Source organism: Haplochromis burtoni, unplaced genomic scaffold, assembly GCF_018398535.1.
Source record: "Haplochromis burtoni strain Fernald_Lab_line unplaced genomic scaffold, NCSU_Asbu1 Contig_247, whole genome shotgun sequence".
NCBI lineage: Eukaryota > Metazoa > Chordata > Actinopteri > Cichliformes > Cichlidae > Haplochromis > Haplochromis burtoni.
The window spans coordinates 491,095-511,731 of record NW_024582608.1 but is presented as its reverse complement, the minus strand read 5'-3'; the positions used below and the strand labels follow the sequence as shown (position 1 = coordinate 511,731).

Sequence of the window (20,637 nt, the reverse complement as noted above, 5' to 3'; positions counted from 1 at the left end):
ATTCTCTATTCTGCACAAAGCAATGTCTAAAATAGCCTACATTCACGTGTTTATCCATCCATCATTCATCCATGTACGTCTTTTTCACTCTCCCGGAGGGAGAGGAAGAAATTCATCATTGATTAACTTCCATTGCCTCGCGGAGGCAAATTATGCAATGAAAGATGCCAGTCTCACGGTATGAATATAATAATTTTTCTTTCTCCTTCTTTTTTTCTTTTTTCTTCGTTGTTGTTGTCTCATTAAGCTTGACACAACAGTCAAGCACCTGCTGACTGCACCACATATACTAATGAGTTTATTGGAGGGGTGTAATTGGAGCCATGCTAGGAGTCAGAGTTCAGTGCAACTATGCATAACCTAATAGTGCCAGTGGTTGTTCCCACTACTGTGAAATTGGCAAAACAGTATAAACTTTATTTCTTGGAGACGATAAAAAGAACTTTAAAACAACATTTTTTAAATATTATAAGCATTTCATTGTTATATCACCTGTTGTATATTTAGATTAGCCATAACAGCTGGTGCTTTTCCCAAGTTACTATTTACTGTCTAATACATAAAACGAGTTTTATGTATTAGACAGTAGATTTAATGTTTACTGAAGCCAAGCTCTGTGTGTGTGTGTGTGTGTGTGTGTGTGTGTGTGTGTGTGTGTGTGTGTGTGTGTGTGTGTGTCCTAATCGTTAGCTTTTAGTGTAGCAGTAGAAAGTAAGTAAACTTGAGCTTTTTGAGCCAGTAAAAGGGTATGCTTTCTAGCAGCCAATGTCAATATTGACAGTTGGGGGATGTCCTGTGGCTCAGGCGTGTAGCTTCCACAGCAGGCTGGTTTTCCAACAGTCCCTTCTTTGTGTTCCTTCCCACTGAGCTGGGAGCCACTCTTCAGCATCTGCACATGACTGGTAAGTCTAGTTCAATTTTCTATCTCTAAAAAGTCTAAGTATTATTCCATCATTTCCGTGTGTTCCTTTGAGATTTGAGACAGATTTCCTAGTATTATATTTAAAAAAAAAAAAAAACTCAAGCTATATTTTTAACTTTTTTTATTGAAAGATTTCACTATATAGTTGATATTAATACAAAGATTGCATTTATCGGACACTTGTTTGATTAGATTAAAAACATTTTCTGTTGTTCATTCATCATTCTACAGATTTTCTTTTATTTCTGACCTGATGATGGGAAGACTGTTTAGGATCTGTGTCATATCTGCGCTCTTATTATGCTGTACGTAAGTCACTTTCGTATAAAATTGCCACCTGCAAAATGCACACTATTCTAGCGTGCATCATAGTGTATGGAATATGTCTGGGATATATTAGTAATTGTATTAAGTAGATCATACAGAAATGGACACGTGCATTCCCACAAAATACTTGAATCCACATGCTAAAAGTATGCATTAGGGTACATAGGACACAAATTTTCATTCAGCAGTGTAATGAGATTCCTATTATGGAAACAATAAATGGTGCATAAACATCTGCTTGGCCCTGCAAATTACCATGAACTGAGCCCTATTAGGAGACTGTAAACTCCTGTAAACATGAACCTTGGGGGGTTCGAGCCTATTGCCAGAGAGACTATGAGTTGGCGCAAGTGGATGACACATTTAAAGCATGACTGAGTGCTTAATGCAACATTACATCATTGCATCTAACTAAAAAGCTTAAGGCACAGTAACTCTGGGGGATTGCTGAGCGACATGAAAATGAGACAGCCATCTTTCTACTGAGATGAAAATGATTCGTGCACCACAGTGGACACAACCCTGCAGTTCCATGAGAGGTATCCAGTCAAGTGGAGTTAATGGAAATGTGCTTGCCAATCAGTGCTGTGTCTGTCTTTGCATGTGTTCATCTCTTCAGGTTAACTGTTAGTACCTTAACTGTTAACAGCCTAACACTGCAGCTGCTTTAAAATGTAGTAGAAGCCTGGCAATAAACAAACATTTAGTAAAACTGCAGCAAACCTTTAATGCTATCTAATTTTGCTGAGGCAAAAGGCACACTTGCACATGTCAAAAAAATTTGGTCTTTTCTAATTTAGTTCACATGCTGAGGAAAATTGCTTTTCCATGCCACAGCCAACCATTCTGCCCACTCATTAAGGCCTTCTAGTGATAAGCAGCTTCTTTCAATCACTGAGCCCAATGTGTGTTCTTGTGCCAGGGCAGTGTGATTGAAATATTTTATGTGCTTCTGAGGTTAATGAAGATCAAAGACTCATGCCTGGGCAGGATAATTAGTATGCTGTCAGAATTAAACATACTATGAATAACTGAACTATGACTCTGTCTGTCTATATAGACAAGTAACACCATTCAACCCTGAAAAAAGGCGTCCTACAGTGTGTGAAGACTTACTTGGTGACTTTATTAACTAATCAAGAAAATACAAGAAAAGTTTTTCCCTTAATACCTAAAAACTGCAATTTTGAAGGTGATCCTTTTAAAATAGTGTTTTTGTGGGGGCATTTTGAAGCAAACATCTATGTGAAGTATGACAGAATGTAACTGACAGTCCAGTGAAAAAGTATTTATCCCCCTTCATGATTTCTTCTTTTTTTGCCATAGTTGTCACTCTTATGTGTTTCGTATCATCAAGCAAATTTTAATATTAGACAAAGGTAAAAAACAGTGGACTGGACCGAACAGGTTTGAGCTGTGAAGTGATGTGAAAGACATTGTGGATTTAATCTGGGCAGTAGTCAGATGGGACTACAGGTGGGACCGAGGGTGAATGGGAGTCTGAAGAAGTGGGGAAGGTGGGGAGCTGGAGGACTTATTTCCCGCTAAGCATTCCCTAATAGAGACTTTATTTCCCAAGCCAAGGAACTGATGATGCAAATAAGTGGAAGGATGGTTTTATTCTCTGAGGTGGAATTAGAGGTGGAGAATTAATGGGACATTGTGTCAGGCTTTAAATTATGGGAGCCAGGTCTGTAAGTGATGGTTAGGCTGAATCTGGTAAAAAGCAAAAGTTTAGATGTTTGGTGGTCTGAAGGTAATGGGGGGTGTCATGGTCGGTAAATACAACAAAGAGATGCTCAGCTTGCTCCATCCAGTGTCTCCGTTCTTTGAGGACTAACTTGATGGCCAGCAGTTCATGGGCGCCAACAATGCACTGAGTGAATTTTGCCATTTTTCTGTTGAAATAAGACAACTCCTACCTCAGAATCTGACGCGTCCACTTCCACAATGAACTGCTGAGATGGGTCTGGTTGAATAAGAACAAGGCCATGGCAAAGAGTTTCACTGGAAGGCAAACTTTGGAGAAGTCAGTAATAGACAAGGAGGTTTTCCTTAGGTCATGGATAGAGTGGCAACATTCAAAAAGCATTAGAGCTCTTCTCTCCATTAACATACAGCTTCTCCAGAAGGCATTGGAGGAGCTGCTGGACTTACAGTGTTCTGAGATGGACTTTAAAAATCAAATTGTCATCCAGGTAAACAAGAATAAAACAAAGAAAATCACATTTCAGAAAGTCACAGAGAATGTCATTGACAAGCATTTGGAAAACAGTAGGACCATTGGTAAGACCAAAGGGCATTACCAGGTATAAGAAGTGTCACAGGTGAGTACTGAAGGCTGTTTTCCTTAATGCACAACAGATGTTATGCATTATGGAGATGCAGCTTGGGAAAAAAAACTGTAGCCCACTGCAGGAGTTCAAAGGCAGATAAAAGGAGCAGTAATGGTACTTATTTTGTGCAAATCTCTGAAATCAATGCAAGAATGGAGAGTTTTCTCTTTCTTCTCGACAAAGAGGAAGCATGCGCCAAAATGAGAAGAAGACGGATGAATACTTCCATCTAAAAGAGAGTCCATGATGTACTTTTCCATTGCTTCACATTCTAGTTTAGTTAAACTGTAGAGTCAACTAGTGGGCAGTGAGGCTTCTGGAAGTAAATCTGTAAAACAATCAAAAGGATGGTGAGGAGGGAGAATGAAAGCTAGATCGTTTCTGAACACTTCTGCTAAATCATGGTACACTTCAGGAACAGATTATAGGTTAGGTGGTTCAGACTGAGGAGAGAGATTTGGAGGTGAGGCATACTTTAGGCAGTTTTGGTGACACCGTGGACTCCAGCTTGAGATACTTTGCAGCCCCGGTCTATATTGCAATTATGAGTTTTGAGCGACTCTGAATTGGATAAGCAGATGCAAATGGATGTAGCAAAAATGCAAAAAAAAAAAAAAAGTAGAAATCAGGAAGGGAGCGTATACTTTTTCACAGACTGTAAGTGATATTAACTGAACAGAAAGAAAATCTGCTGCTTCATATTCCAAATACTGCATAACTCATTCCAAATATCAGTCTCAGAAAAGTTTGATTTAATCCTTCAACCTGGAAATTTTCTAGCCATTCTCTTTTTTAATCCTTTCTCCATTACACTCTTAACTCTAACTCTCATTACATTTCATCTCTCCCAAGATGTGGTGTTAAGTGGCACTTTAGAACATGGAGAGAGAAAAAAGGAACAAATTCAAAGCCCTGACAAGAACAGCAGCAGACTCAAGGTGAAGGGAAATTTCACAAGTTCTCATGACAGGAGGCCAAAGGCTGTGACTCCAGGAAAGAAAGTCAAATCAGGAAGCAAAAGAGTGTTCATGGAACCTAGAAGTGACATCAGCTGCACTAGATTGGGAGGCATCTGCCAGCCAGTCCGTTACATCTGCCAAGACCGATACCTCAAAGACAAGTGTTCAGGGGCCAAGACGCGCCAGTGCTGCATGCCAGGTATGATAGAAATATGCATCTGCCCATATCGAAATGTTACAATAACACAAACCTCCTGCAAACTTCTTCAGATGGTCACAAACACACAGCTCGTTCTTTTTTTTCTGCCAAGAAGGAATTAAAATGGATTTGCAGAGTTTTTTTCAAGTCTGACTCATGAAAACGTTATTGTGGGAGTGAGGCTGTATGTGTGGGTAACACAAAACTGATGGAGAAGACATCAGTAAATGACATTTGAATAGTGCCTTTCTGCTGTAATTGGCCTTATTTCCACATGAATACAGCATGAGTCACAGTCAGTGGATGTTAAAACATATTTTTAAAAATATCGTCTTTATGCTTGGCCTTTTGGCGTGCAGTGCTGCAGCTTTTAATATGGTGCCTATTTTGGAAGGAGAAGTATTATCTAACCTATTTCATTTTACCTCTCTCTGTAGTCCAAGCCTGGAGCATGCTTTGTGCCGGTCACCACAACAGAGTGAGGGCTTGTGATGCGTACGGCTGTGGAGCTTTTAACTCCCAAAGGTGACTAATCCTGATCAGATCTTTATCTCAGAGCCCTCAGAGGATTACTCATACTGCAACATGCAGACGCTGATACTGCCCCATGTCTAGTTTTGTATAGTATCCAAGCCTGATCCCTACAATGACAAAGCACATTTTTACCAAACCACTTGGAATTAATGATGAGTGAAGCTTTGTCTGGGTAGAAGGCTGACTTTCTGTAGACAGAGATGATGTCCAAATAACTAATCAGACATTTTTGTTCTGGCCAGATTAAGATGACTAATTGAATCTAGCCTTTTCTGATGGCAAACTAATGCCAGTCTCCTCTGTCACGTGTCTTTTTACAGAGGTAATGGCCTTTATAAAGCAGTGGACCTTGTATGTGATGACTATTCGATCATCAACACACCATTTTCAGGCTCTCTGGCCGGTCCAGTGAGTCGGAAAGACCCAGCTGGTTATCAGTTTGATGGAGTCAAACTCCTCAGTGATGGTAAGAGGGACAAGATGCTAGCACAATACCTGAAAGTTAGCAAAGCAAGGAAAATTACAGTGTTTTTTAAAACTGTAGATGTGAGTCTCAATCAAAATAAACAGGACAAAGACTTTGCAGGTCTTTAACGATTCCTGTACCAGATAAAGACCTATTTCAGTAGATATTTAGCACATCATTAGGACGAATCAGTGACTGCACGAATAACTGTACCCAAACATACGTCAAATCATTCAGTACTTGTCTAAATATTTCAGTTGGAACCAAAGTGGCAGACCAGTCAAATGGCCTACCAGAATATCATTCAAAGACCCATGTTGTTAGTATGGCCATAAGTCGGTGTGCAAGTCTGTTTCAATTTCTAAAAAATTCAATTTAGAAGTCCATTGAGATATTTTTATAACTGAAAATAAGCATAAACCAGGTTTAATTAAATCCTTGTAACCTTGTAATGTTGCCTGTGAATTCCTTTAATCTACTGTATAGTTCCATGGCTAGGGCAAAGGCGAGGCTATGCTATTATGGTAGAGGCATTGCATGAGAATGAAAAGGAATGATTTAAAGGGATTAGTTAAGGTGCTGAAACGCGAGCGGAGACTGCATTGACCTCCTGATAGCCCCTAAGATCGGGGTCTATGTGAAACCCCACTAAAGGCTGTTCATGAGTAATGACCCCTCCATAAGGGCCATCATTAGAGAAAAAAGGGAATGCATCTGTGTATGTGCCTAAAATACCCATGTATTCCTTTGCGGTGTATACCTATTTGTATGTGTATATGTGCTCATGCGTGGTAATGTGTTTTGAGACCATCCTGAGCTGATAAGGTGCTGGAATGATGAGTAAACATCATTAGTCCTCATTCTGCCTCTCACCTTATAATTGAAGTGTATTATCAGAAGAACACATGTACTGTCAGCTCCTTTCATCTCCGGGTAAAGCACAGACATGATTAGACATCACAGAGACACATTACCTCACCGTGATGCCCACATTAATGCTGAGACACTGATCATTAAGTGCTTTTAAGATTTAATGATGTTGGTGAGTTTGCTGTAGAACTACTTTTAGGTTGTTTGTTTCTAGGTTGGCAGCCGGCTTGTTTAGGCGGCTGGTAAAGGCGAGACCTAAGGGTTTTTTTTAGGGTCTTGAGCCTGCATTTGTAACATTTGTAAATTCTGGAAGAGGATTTTAGCTGCACAAGTGAACTATTCATATGCCAACGATAAAGTGAATGCTAAACCCACCTTACCACAGCTATATCCTTCAGCCAAACTAGGGAAATAAGCTAACAGGGTAAAACCACAAGTTGAAAGTCTTGGAGTTTCAGGCACGAGCTTATTACCAAGCCAACCTTTTTCCATCTTTGGAATATTGCCAAAATCCACCCTTTGCTCAGTCCGAAAAACTTGTTCATGCACTCATCTCTTTTAGTTTGGATTACTACAATGCACTTTTTTTCTGGTCTGCAACTTAATCAGAATTCTGTTGCAAGCTTAGTAACTAAAATGCATAACAGAGGGCACTAGTTTTATTAGAGCTACACTGGCTTCCCAATTCTACAGACTTGATTTAAAAATGCTCTCACTTATATAAAATCAAAAAGCCAGACTCACACTCTTATCCCCCACACCCATCTGTCAGATATCCAATACTCCTCACAGAGAAAAACTGGAAATACAGCCATTTTGCTCTCAATTTCTGGATCAGACTGCTGGAAAACATTAAGGAAGCAAACTCTACAAATAACTAGAGTTAACAAGCTCAAAATGAGGCCGTCACATTCTGACAGATACAGAGCATTTTCCTCATCAGTTTCATATGATTTACATGTGATTGATAGCAAGTTATAAAACAGTAAACTCAAACTCTTTGGTGTGTAGTCAATAAGCACTTTATTCAGCTGAGTTAGCTTAAGTCATTGATTTGTCTGAGCATTTTTTTAAGGGTGATATTAAGGAATTAATGCCCACAAAATAATTGATTTATGTTTGTTTTGGTCCCATTTAGTACACTGCGTGAAGATCTTCAACATCCGTCCTTATCGTTACTCCGGCCCGGTAACTCAAGGAGAGGCCTTGGGCTATTTACTGCCACTGCAAGAACAGTTTCCTGGCATCACATCACACCTGGAGCTGCAAATGTGTGATGGTACTGATCCTTCACCCTTCATCTAAACCTTTATTTCCATGTGTTATACAACTGAGGCACCATGCGTCCTTGTCTTTTTTACGTGGTGCATGCCCCTGCACATAAAATCCCTAATGCTAATAAGAATTTATATAGACTTATTTGCTTTCCGATTTCTTACTATGAGCAACTTTTACTTGGCTACTCTGACACTTTTTGTAAATGTTAATTCTTCTTATTCTCTATTATAGCCATAAAAAAATGTTGGTCTGTATTTTTACAATAACTTAACAAAGATGCATTGTATTGTTTTTCTTACAATAACACTTATTTAAAACACATTTCTACAAACTTGTGATGACCAGCGTTACTATACTTGATAACTGTCTGTCTCCATTTCTCAGTTTTTACAACCATTTAAATTTTTTGTAATACTTTATATCGAATACAAACAAAAGGATGTTTTCTAAAAAGTCACGAGTCATATGTTTAACATTTTCCTTCTCCTTTTCTGTGAAAAATGTCCCATCTCACATCCCATCACTCATAACCGTGACTTTATTTTTCAACAATGGAATAAATATAAAGTTTCATTTCTTCTTTTGTCTGAAGTGCTTTCTATTTCAAAGTTAAAAATGAGGCTGTCAAATATTTTCCCCATCTTAAAAATAGCAAGTGTATTCAACACAAACTTTATTCAATTTTTTTAAATTATATTACCAATATCTTCCATCATATTCATCTGATATCTACAGATGGGGAGATTTCCACATGTACAGTACTAATGTAATGAGTATGGCACACCAAAAGATGGAGCTATTTTAAAACAAACCTGACACTGGCCCTCAGCAGTCATCCTGGTGACATATCAGCAAAGAAATGTTGACTGTAACTGCAAGTATTCTGAGTTTGTACAAATCTAAATACTAAACAATAAACCATAGAGTGATAGTGTTGTGTTACCAGGATGGAAAAATAAATATTAACACATTTCCAGTTTACTAATCACATCATCTTATGACTAATAATCACATCGAGACACAGGATATCACATCATGTTTTAAAGTCTGATGTGTGCGTGTTAAGGCATTTCCCACTAACATATGACTCATTCACGCATTTAAGAGTTTCTACCTTTGCATTAACAACTTGTTGGTGATTTCCAAAGAGCAGTTAAAACATGGCCTCCCCATGTTTTACACCTTCTCTGTACCTGCTGACGAGGATTTCATACAAAAGTGTTCAGTTTAGGTTCATAATGCCATAAGGCCTGCTACCACTGGTTTTCAGAGTAATTCTTGTGTTATTTGGCATCCCTCAGCCTTTTCTCCCCCGGTGCTCTTTCTCACCCTTCCACTGAGATCATTTCTTGCGAGACCTCTGCAGACAGTAGATGTATCAAGTGAGGGCCGGATGGATTTCCCACGACCTGTGTCAGGTCTTTTATGGATTTCTTTCTTTTCCCCCCCCTGTTTCCTAAAGACATAACTTTCAGACACTCAAGTCTAGATATTTCTAGGCCTAACACTTCAATTTTGTGTTATCTTTGGCAATTTTCAGAGATTTAACTAAAGAAATGGAAGAAAATTATGTTTTGCTAGTAACTAAGTGTCTTAAAAATACAATTTAACACTGATTTTTTTTTTTTTTTTTTTGGGGGGGGGGGGGGGTTGCTAAGTTTAGTGTTATATATAGACAGCACTGGTTCATCCCAAGAGTGCCTATCTCTTTGATGATTGACTCAAGACTTTTGCACAGCACTGTATATCTGAACGATGTCCTCTGTAGTTTGTAGTTAGCATATGAGTTGAAAAGTAAGCTCAGACTCAAGCCAACTGATTCAGACATCTGCAGCTCAGCTGTACGCACGGTGAGACAACATCCACTCTTAACTGTCATTTAAATTGCATCAGTGTTATTATATTGCTAATGGAGATCGGTTGGTCGCAAAGAAGGCGAACATTCAAAGTTGCGACAGAGAATTGAAATAAATAGAATTCCAATTTAGTGAGAAATGGGCAAAGTTCGCTCTCCTTAAGTGCTCTTGAGCACGCCGTTTTTGAGTGCTGTCATATTGATTAAAGCCTAACATCTAGCTCTAAGTGTGCAGACTGAAGCCCGAGTGTTCCTGCAGACTGTGGTTTTGCTCTGAAGCTGGAGGGTTGGTCCACGAAGCGTCCCAGTTGCTCAAATGGGAGTAGGCGAGCTGGGATAGGCTGGGAGTTTGGTCGGGGCAGTCAGCGGGTCGGGACAAGGCATGAGAAAGGGGGGGAAAGGAAGAACCGATTATTAACTTCTGGCTTGCGAGAGTCTGAATGTTGGACAGGAAATTTTGACGTGGGCAGCTTTACGGGGAGAAAAAAAGGCGTTTGTTCAGATCGATCCCAGCCATTCGGATGACAAAGAAGCGTCGCAGTGTAAACTTTTTCAGCCGGGTGTGATCGCTCGAAAAAAAACCCGACAGGGATATCTGCTTTTTTTTTCAACGGATCCGTAAAAAGAAGGGGACATCATGCCACGGCGCACCGTGCAAGAAGTAACTGTTCAAGATGTCCAGAAGCGGAGGAATCCGAACAAACACTACGTAAGCCTTTTGTGTAATTACCACAACCGTGTGATTTGTTGCGTGAAATGTGCAACAGATCGCGGATATTCCGCAGTCTCCCCCTTTGTCCTGTCGGGAAAAGTAAAAAACAAAGAGAGTGTCAAATTACAGCTGACCAAATCAGCCGAAACGGTCAAGCAGACTTTATTAGAATATGATTTCTGAAAACTTCAGGTCATGCTCAGACTATTTAAATCTGTTGGGATCTTTATTCTTAAGACCAGTAACGACCGACATCAAGATTTACGCTGTTATATTTCAGCAACCTGTACAGTGACTCAAAGTCAAAAGCTCTTGTGTTGTTATCGTTTTTCAGATTGTTTTTGACCTAATAAAATGCTCATTTAAAAAAAACGTGAGGATATCATTAAGAAGCATTCGAGTGGCCGGCTTCCGTTGCCTTTTGCCCCTTTTTTTCGTTTTGCTTTTTTTTAAGTGACTCCCAGAATCACATTCATGTGACCGTAGCCATTGCAGCACCTTACCACTGAAGCCTGCAATGGTGGAAGAGCCCAAGAAACATAATATACAGTCAGCCCAGTCCCCTAACTATCCACACTGGCTAGTTGCCACTGGTAACCAGGAAGTAGGCTATGACTAACATTGTAGGCTATGACAAGTAGGCTATGACTGTGTCAGATATTGTCATTTTTTTTATTACTATTTTTAAAAAAAAAAAAACATTTAGTTTAGAGAGTTGTGTGTTTCTTTTCCAGTCAACAGTTGCCGAAAGGGAGGGAAAGAAGACGAAGAACTTGGGAATAATTTTCTTTTCTTAATAACCAGACCTTGTGTGGGAGACGAGAATGTCATCAGGACAAAGCCTCTTTTTTTCATAGACAGTAGAGCTTTTATTAGTGACTAGTGAGAGCTAAATGTGGGTGTATTTGCCTGCAATCCTGCACTTAGTATAAAGTCACACATATGACATCACTTGGTGTAGTTGGCCAGAGAAAGAGAGAGAGTCGCAGCCAAGGCCTTAGCAGGTGTTTGTGTTAGTTCCGTGTACATGTTGTGTCACTGTGTGTGTGTGTGTACTTGTATGCATCCATATGGGTGTGCAAATTTAAACCGGGGGCTGAAGGACCAGCAGACCTTGTACCGCTGTGAGTGTTAGTGGTCAAGGGCGCAGAGTTCTTGTGGTCCTGTGTCTTCTCCATCTGTTCGTTCAGTCTCTGGTGTACTGTTATTTTATGCCTTTTCTCTCTTACACAGATCTCAAGGTTCCGGGAAATTTAAAGTCTCAGGTCTGAACATGTAGCTTGAATAGCAAAAAGCTGCGTAAGGCTTGTCTGCTCACCAGAGTTCAGTATATCCTATAGAATTTCTCACACAAAGCTCTAATTCTTAAGCGATATCTGCAAATATCTAATGGCTGAAGTTTTTTTTTTGAACTTGGAACTTTAATTAGGAGGGTTAGTTATGTTTTTTTTGTATCAGCTCCTGTTTCCTATGAGTTGCTGCAAATTAGTTTGGATAACAAATATTTCTTAATTAGTTTTATCTGCAGCAAGGACACAACAGGATATCTTTGCACTGATTAGTTTTTCTTCTCATTGATGAGTAATTTAATTCTAGTAGTTGGTCAAACAGAACCTGAACTAGTCTTTTTGGGGAATCTTCTTTTGTTTAATGAAGATGGCCTTGCTGCTTGTCTGTATAGCTCCCGTAGTTGATCAGTCCATCGTAATATCGGATTCGAGTCCACCGAAAAAAGAGAATGAGGCCTGAAAGGGTCTGGGATTGGGGCCAGCAGCATTTAGCCAAACACAGCAAGCCGCAAGGGTGTTTCCAATCACCTCCCTGCCTCTCCCCTTTCATTCTTTAAAGAACCAAATCAAAATCTGCTGCTGTCCCCAAACTCTTGACATTATTTAAAGTGCATTATGATTTACTGTTTTAGATATATGTCTGATTGAAGTTGCAGCTGCACCTACACAGTCAACCTCTTTTTATCTAACCTAGTGCTGCCCATGTTAGAAAGGTAGCACAAACTTTGTGGTTTTTTTATGATTATTATTATTATTATTTCACTCTTCTGCATGTATACAATTATGACAAACAATTATGTTTTCTACAGCAGGAAGTGATGTAACTGCACTAGGAAGTGAAATCATCTGATATCCTTGTTCTTTTCATGTGAACGGATGATGACATTGGGGCTTTTCATTAGCATGACTCCTGACTTCCCGCACTCAAGTCTGTCTTAGTTCCTCCCAGCTATGGCATGTGGTAGATGTGATGGAGGAAAGGAGAAGTTGGTGGTTTCAGGGTGTTTTAAGTGGAGCAATTTGCTCATAATGGATGGAAGTGTGGCATTTAAATGTCACGACACAAGACTGGAGACTTCTGTGTAGGATGCACCTGTGTTTCCTTTTGCAAGGTTTCTCTGAAAGCCTCCTCTTTCTTTATCTCCTTGAGGTGCATTTAAGGGACCGGAGAGCAATTCTTGGGTCGCTGGAGGCAGTGGGATGTGGGGAAGCATATGTTACAGTAATGAAAACCACTCAGTGACAGCTGTGTGATGCTGCCAGAGAAATGGGATGTCTGCTATATGCAGCCCTCTCTAGGATTCATAACACTCCCAAATAATGGTAGTGACTGAAGAGTGATGCCCCAAGGGCTTTAGTTTTTCACAATAATAGCTGTGCATTAGTTTCAATGTTATTTTCCTTTATTTTGCTTTGCCAGGTTTACATCATCAAAGTGTCCTGGAGCGATGGCAGTACAGAAACCATTTACAGACGCTACAGCAAGTTCTTTGACCTGCAGGTGAGTGAGCCACTAACTGTGTGCGTGTGTGTCGTCATTTTTGAGTTTCTTTTAATAGTCTTAAATGTGTTCTTTCACTTTTGTCTTTTTGGGGGACTTTTTTGTTTTGTTTTGTGCTAGCGGACAAGTGCACAGGGCAGGAAAGGCATGGAAGCACTGTCTCAGTCATACAAGACTAGTACTTGTAGCCAGCCTCTCCCTGCTCCACCCTTATAACCCTGGTAATTATATTGTGCGAGACGAGTCGGAAAATTCCAGTGAAGTTAATAGAGGACAGTGATGAATGCGACCGTGGCACTGATGACCACAGAAATGTCTGAATCATTCTCAGACGTCATGGTGATGGTGCACGCTGCACAATGAGGGTGTCTTATTAGTATCCTAGTTTCCTTTTGTCTTTTTGAAGGTAATAGATCTGAGGGAGGTGGTGGTGGTGGTGGTGGGGGGGTGGCGGCCCTGGCTGCATCAGAGAGCAGAACATGGACTCCAGGAAATTCAGAAAGGCAATTACTTTTAATGAGCATGTAGTCAATTTCGGAAAGGCGTACTGTCGGCCCTAATTGGATTAAATTCCTTTTAATTGATTAAGATGGTCAATGCATGGGTAATGAAGTACAGAACTATAGTGCCTCACTGAGTTTTCTGAGGCTGCGTGTGTAGCATTTAACATATGGATGTGAAGTATTCATTTCATTCATTTGACTTGACCCCTAGTAAAGCTGCTAATAGAACCATTATCCATTAATTTTGTTTAATCCATACCACCTTTCTGTTGTTGACACAGTATAAAAGCATGGATAAATATGAGCATAATATTACAGATAATGTCGAAAGGCTGCTCTTTAAACATCATCTGTATTGTATAAATGACTGTATATATGTTAGTTGCATTACAGTTGTGTAATTGGTCAACTACTACACACAACAGGCAACACTTTATTTATAACTCAGACTGTATCAGATCAGTGTTTTAGAATAAGAGCGTATAAGATGTGTTATACATAACAGATAATGGCTCATCTCTTGTATCTCTGTATGGTTTGGTACTAATATATAAAAGCCACATTAAAGTTTTGGCATTTCTTGGAGACAAGTAGAAAATTGTAATACTCTGAATATCATCAGTGTCACTATAAGTTTTATATGCAAATAAAGAGGCACCAAGTGCAACTGCAATGGGTGATTCCAGCTTTTTAAAGTCACCATGCAGCATTTATTCCAAGTTTTCTTTGACCAAGTTTAAACTGTACATTTTGTCCACAGCTGCATCAGGTTACATGACCTGCTGTCATGCTCCATTTTATTGGGCTGACAGTTTTTTTTATACAAATAAAATTCAAAAGAAAAAGAAAAATGAGCTGCAGAATATTTCAATTTCTCTACCATCTGTTATAATTGCATTACTCTTTAATTACACCCCCAAAACACTAGTTGGTGGTGGTATTATTGGGATGCTGTGTGGAGTATCTTAGAGTAATACTCAGTGTTACAATGCTGACTAAGCTAACCTTGTTGAAGTCGAATAGCTGAAATTACTATAACACAAAAAGAGAGCAGATTTGGAACAAGCTGGGTTTATACACGGTGGCAGTGCTATGAAAACAGCAGATGGTTGCCCCAGCAGATTACTCACTGCTGTGCAAGTGTCAGCATTAGCAACATTAGGAAGCCAATCAGTCCCAGCCCATCACATATTAACATGCATTGTGTTTTAAGGAAGGAAGGTCTCTGTGGGTATTAGTATGCTTTATATTGATTTCCATGATCACACGGTGTCGGTGTATTTGTATCAACTAAAGCAATCACACTAGCTGTTGTCTGCATTGCAGCGTCATGTTGCATAGCTGGAGAGGTGCATGTCAAGCTGCAGGACATGTTAATTAGATTTCCTTGAAATTGAATATATCCAGTGACCAGTTGTGGCTAATCAGCTGGCTTATTCCGATCACTAGCACACTGATACATCCCCCATATGTCTGATATATTTTTATATTATGTTATCATTTTTCTGTAATCTGTCTAACAGGTTCCTTCATAATGTCTTTCATTATGTGGCTTTGGCTTGTCTTGTAATGCAGATATTAATACATCTCTGGTCATTCCACAGCCTTAGTGTTATGCAGGAAGTGCTAGTCACCACATCCTGTCAACATAACTGCCCTAAGCAGCTGATTCTCTTTCTGCAAACACAGCAGCATGTGCTTTTTGTGTGGCTGGCACAGGCTTTGTTGACTTTGCTTCACTAAGGGCTGAAACAAGATATAAAAGCAGTTTTCTCTATTATAAATGTAAGTCTTTTGATGCATGCGCAAAATCAACAATAGCAAGGCTGTTATTTACATATTGAAAATAAAGAACAAATCTTAGGATTAACCATGCAGCAGTAACAAAATAGCAAGTATTTCTTGTTCCTGGCATTCTATCTTTGATCTGACAGATCAATAGCTCATTTCTCTAAGGAAGAGAATAGCTGAGCAAGAGCCAGATGTTCTTGTCACTGAGGATATTTCTGCTACTTTTTTTTTTTGCACCATCTAGAAATGGAGAATTTTTCTGTTTAATTAACAGCTTTTTTTAATAGATTTTTAACCGTGTTCTCATCAGACAGATTCATCATACTCACAGTTTAAAAACATCAGCTGGGCTGTGACTTAAGCTATATTTACATTGAAAATTGTTACTCAGAGAAAATTAGAAGCCACAGAAAGCCTTTTTTTTTCCACATACAGTAAACATCCTCTGTCTGGGTAACAAACACTGAGCATGTGCAAACAGTTACTCACTGAACAGACAGAGGTGTGCCTCCGACAGGAGAGAAAGGCACTTGTGCTGTTTTTGAGATTTTTTTTCCTCAGAAAAACAAGAGGGTAAAGTTGTTCCAAAAGTTAGTAGTTGGCAGTTGTTCCAGAAGTGAGAGGAAGGCCAGAAACGTCAAAAACATGTTTTAAAACTAAAAATTCTGTTTATTCTATTTAAAATCATGAATTGACCTAAATTCAGTCCAATTGTAAGAAGCTTAACATTCAACCACGAAACTTAATGTTTGTGTTCGGGAATGCAAGTAAAGAACTTATAACGCATCTTAATCATAAATAACAATGTGCTTTACGCTTGTTTCTCCGCTTTTTGTAAAACATTACATTTGAAAATGTACAGATAATAACAGTTATTATGTTTTAGCATTAAACAAAACATTAAGCAAAACATCACTTAGAGTGTACTGTCTTGATCTTTGTCAGTTAGTGTGTCTGTGTGTGTCTTTGTGGAAAATATCATCCTGGATACACAATACAGTTTAGGGGCTTTTTTGTCTGTCTGTGGATACGTTTTTGTCAACATGATAGTGTCACAGCCATACAAGACACAATCTTGAAACATGACACATCTGCAGCTGAGCTCATGATCAGTGGGGGTGGGGGCACTGGGCCTGGTGTGAGCCCATCCCATGGTGGCTTCTAGTTTCTCTCTCTCTTTTTTTTTTTTTCTCAGTGCATTCATCCTAGCAGCTTTTCAGTTTGCTTCCATGTCACAAAGAACAGTTTCCATTCTGCACACGTGTCCATCGAGCTCTACAGGCTTCCTGCATTCCCGCTCGCCTTGGATAGTGGATATATTTCTACTTTAAAGCTTAAGGGGGGAAGAAAAAGAAAACATTATTTGCTTATTCAGAGTTGCACAGCTGTCACATATTTTCCATCTGCAGTAATAAACTCAGCTTCTTGAAACGGGGGTTGGGGGGGGGAGGGCAGATTATTTGACTTTGTAATATGAAGTTGCCTCTTGCGGTCATTTCACAAAGCAGCAACAATGTGATCATTTCTGTGTACTGTAACTATGGCGATATTTTTAATGTCCTCAACAGTTCATTTGAAAGAAGTAAACTGATGACCTGAGGGAATGAGATGGCTAAAACGAAAGAAGAAAAGTTTCATAAAAATGCTGAACTGAGTGTATCAGGATTATCTTGGGTAGATGAAAATAGACAGTTTTCATGTATATAGTCTATATAATCTTCCGGGATTCAGCTAAATGAATGCTAACAAAGCTATACCAAATGTTATCATATTTGTTAGCTTCATTATGTTCTTGTGCAGATTCATCATTCTTGAGAATAGGAGAGGTTTCTTTAGCAGCATGGCACAGATCTCCAGAAAGTGAAGCTTTGAAATGGGAGCTCTACTCTGAACTTTCACCCCTGGCTTCTTGTCCATGTTGTTGTCTGCGAAATCACTATCTTTGTTCAGGATTACTCATTTTTGAAAAATGGCCTATTGTTAACTGCTGAAGAGATGACGAGCACAATTGAAACCATTTATTTTTCCCATGTCGTGCATGTTTTCACTTTATGCATTCGAGAAACTGAGGGATCAGAAACCAACAGAGCCTCTGAAAATTGGTATTGCTGTAAATTATGAATGTTTATAAGGCATTATCTGAAATTTGTTATAATATTTTTTTTTTTTAAATGAGACACATCATGGTGAGCATTGCATTGATACTGCACATACCTTCTATTTTGCCCATTGCCATCTTGATGTTTTTGACAAGCAAGACGAGGATCTGAATGTGAAGCTGCATGTTCATTGAGTCAGTCAAGTGATAGGAAGCAGAAGTTACAATCATCCTTTATATTGCTTATGGCTGAGAGTGCTAACAGTAGCCAGAGCAGGTCTGCTGGGTAAACTAAGCCATCACACATAGTTACCGCATAGTCATTACCCCAAGCATCTTTTTCTGCATTAGAGAACAAGTGTCTATCCGTTGGGATTCTTCATTCTTCATTTGCCAAGTTACTGTGTTAATATGCTTTCCTCTAATTACTTAGTATTAATTAGTCAGTGTTAGAGCTAATTACTATAGCATAATACCGTGGTTAACTTAAATACTTAAAAAAACACCAACAGGTTAAAGAACTCCACAAATGTGAATGGTAACAGTATGTTGCCATGAGAACAGTTTCCCCACAAAGGGTTAAAAAATGGTTTCAGGCTTAATTATGCAGTGGACTGAGTCAGAGAATGTCAGGACTATTGAGACAGGCAAAGAGAGCAACAATTGTTCATGGACCTTTTTCATGCTCAACAGTCTGGAGCTTCTTAGGTCTTTATTTGGTTTTTGATTAAATACTGGTGATGTGGTTTAAAGGGACATAGACAAGACAAATTACAGTCCCTTGAAACATTATGTGACTGTAAATCTGCAAGCAAATGCTGGATGAAATAACAGTGTTTAAAAGATTGCAGGATCATAATAGCCTGGGAATGTAGCATGTAGACAATGTAGAGTTCTGTTCAACTGAGACCTCAGAGCACTTGTGATGCTTGCAGCCGTTACTGGTGTGTTAGTTTACTATTAATATTATTATTATTATTAACAGGGAGTCTGATTTAATAGCTTAAGAGGAAGCCTGTTACACAGTGGTCTGGATCTTGCAAGATATATTGGCATGATTGTCTGATCTGAGGGGTTCGGGTGCAGAATAAGGCATTAAGACTTTGGAGCTACAAAGTGGGGCCATTTCATCTAATGATTTACAAGTAATCAATAAAAACTTAAATGCGTCTGTGTTGTGAATGGGACGGCAGTGTAATTCTGCTAGGACTGGAGTAATGCGTTCTCTGTCTTGCTGGCTCCATTTAACTGAAATCCGTTAAATACATCAGTTAGGCACGTATGCAGTGAGTGGCAATAATCAGCAAACAGGAGAAAATGGTGCGGGGTTATGGATAGGATGTTCAAGTATGTCATTGTATTGGTCTGACCTTGGAAATATTTCTAATCTGTACCAAAATGAACGTAAGATATGTTGTTTGGAGTCAAAGTGTAGACCAAGAGAGTCAAACTGTATTCAGTGTTTCCATTAAAGAGTTTCCTGACAGAATGTTTGCAGGATTTTTCCTTAAATTGTGGAGAATCATAATATTTTCTAAACACTTTTTATCAGGTGAAGAAGCACATAGATTTGGTTGGGGGTATTTTAGATTTTGAAATGAACTTTTAAGTAAATAAATGAATATATTCATTGTATTCCGAGTGCAGTGGAACAGGCACAGAAATAAAGTGCTTAATGTAGAATTTTGGACTTGCATATGTCTATCTATACAGTACTAACACATGACTGAGATAAACTCCATAGCACATAACTGAAAAAACCACATTTTAGAAAGTTAAAACCATATGCAGCTTTCCTCTCCTCTGCCTTAGCCTGTCATCCTCACCCCTGTCGAGGATGGATATTTGATGTTGAGTGCATGATGTAAATGGTATGTTGAAGAGATGACTTTACTCGCTCCATATGCCTTTTCTTGTTTGACTGCCTCTGATTACAGAGCAGATACAAGTCTTAGAGTAGACACAGGGACTGGGGTGTGTCTGCACTCGCAGTCAGACACATGGGAACAATTACAGTGTGTGGGGTACTGGCTCCTCTCTGTTTCTCTGTCTCCTTCCCTCACTCTGTCTCTTTTGTCTATGTCAGGCCATCTTTTTGTTTATACAATCCTACTCAAGGTGGTACTGATTCACCGACTAAGCATCTGACTATTTGTCTTGTGATGTATTTCAAGAAAGTACGGAACTCCAGTAACTTGCTTGACTCATGTTCTCTTACTATTCCTGCTTTTGTAGATGAAAGGGATCATTTTTTGGTTCCTTTTATTCGTTTTCATCATATAAAATACAGATTTAGCTTTATTGAGTAAATTAGTTAAATTGCTGTAGCACAGTATTTTGCTTTGTAATTAAGCTTGTATTTTATGAACCAGTTTTTGGATTGACCTTCTTGTGATTTCAGGTTTTAACTTAAGGAGAAAAAAAAGCTATAAGAATAGGCTGAGTTTCAGTAAGGTAAATATAAGACTGTTGAACTTCTTCGCTGCCACTGCTTTCTAGCCTTTTAAAAATCATGGCAAAGGAAATGTTCCACTATGTCAGCGGTGGTGCTCCTTAGCTACAGCTACAGCAACATGTGAAGTAGAGGGGGGAAAACCATACCATCTGCTCAGTACATTTATAATTATTGGCAGATCTGCATTTATTGGCCAAATTCCTTGTTGGAACTGCTGATTTGTTAAAAAAAAAAAATCATCAGTTTCTCTTAACCACCCTCAGCTGTCCTGTGTATGTATCCTGCGTGTGTGAGAATGTAAAAACCTTACATGCTAATAACTTTGATTAATCATCGCATTTCAGATGGAATTGCTGGACAAATTCCCAGTGGAGGGAGGCCAGAAAGACCCTAAGCGCCGGATCATTCCATTCCTGCCAGGTAAGAGTTGAACACACAGTCCCTCAACGACCAATCACAGAAAAAAAAGAAGTGGCACATAACTGGGCATTATTAGGAATAAATGGAGAATACACCATTTTTACAGGCCATCCCAATTAAAC

At 39.1% G+C, this 20,637-nt stretch overlaps 2 protein-coding genes across 5 annotated transcripts in view; both read left to right on the top strand.

The window, feature by feature from the left end:
- Nucleotides 1-765: 765 nt before the first annotated feature.
- LOC102292633 (leukocyte cell-derived chemotaxin-2) lies at nt 766-8,439 on the top strand. The gene is made up of 6 exons (XM_005942253.2): nt 766-902; nt 1,154-1,227; nt 4,438-4,743; nt 5,181-5,268; nt 5,598-5,743; nt 7,752-8,439. The coding sequence occupies exons 2-6, from the start codon at nt 1,176-1,178 to the stop codon at nt 7,916-7,918; spliced, it is 759 nt and encodes a 252-aa protein (XP_005942315.1). The 5' UTR covers nt 766-902; nt 1,154-1,175; the 3' UTR covers nt 7,919-8,439.
- A 1,599-nt stretch (nt 8,440-10,038) lies between these two features.
- Nucleotides 10,039-20,637, top strand: part of sh3pxd2b (SH3 and PX domains 2B) — a 33,792-nt gene continuing 23,193 nt past the window's right edge. Inside the window, exons 1-3 of one of the 4 annotated variants that reach the window (XM_005942250.3) lie at nt 10,039-10,455; nt 13,168-13,248; nt 20,440-20,515. In XM_005942250.3, the coding sequence (XP_005942312.1) occupies nt 10,384-10,455; nt 13,168-13,248; nt 20,440-20,515 (229 nt within the window). In that variant the 5' untranslated portion in view covers nt 10,039-10,383. The remainder of the gene's footprint in view (nt 10,456-13,167; nt 13,249-20,439; nt 20,516-20,637) is intronic. The other 3 variants (XM_014340052.2, XM_014340053.2, XM_005942251.3) reach the window with 3 other exon arrangements.

Bases quoted from the DNA above. Each gene is read 5' to 3' on its own strand.
- LOC102292633 (XM_005942253.2), top strand. From the start codon at position 1,176: ATGATGGGAAGACTGTTTAGGATCTGTGTCATATCTGCGCTCTTATTA. The intron at 1,228-4,437 runs GTACGTAAGTCA...ATCTCTCCCAAG, and splicing joins ATCTGCGCTCTTATTATGCT to ATGTGGTGTTAAGTGGCACT. The intron at 4,744-5,180 runs GTATGATAGAAA...CTCTCTCTGTAG, and splicing joins GCGCCAGTGCTGCATGCCAG to TCCAAGCCTGGAGCATGCTT.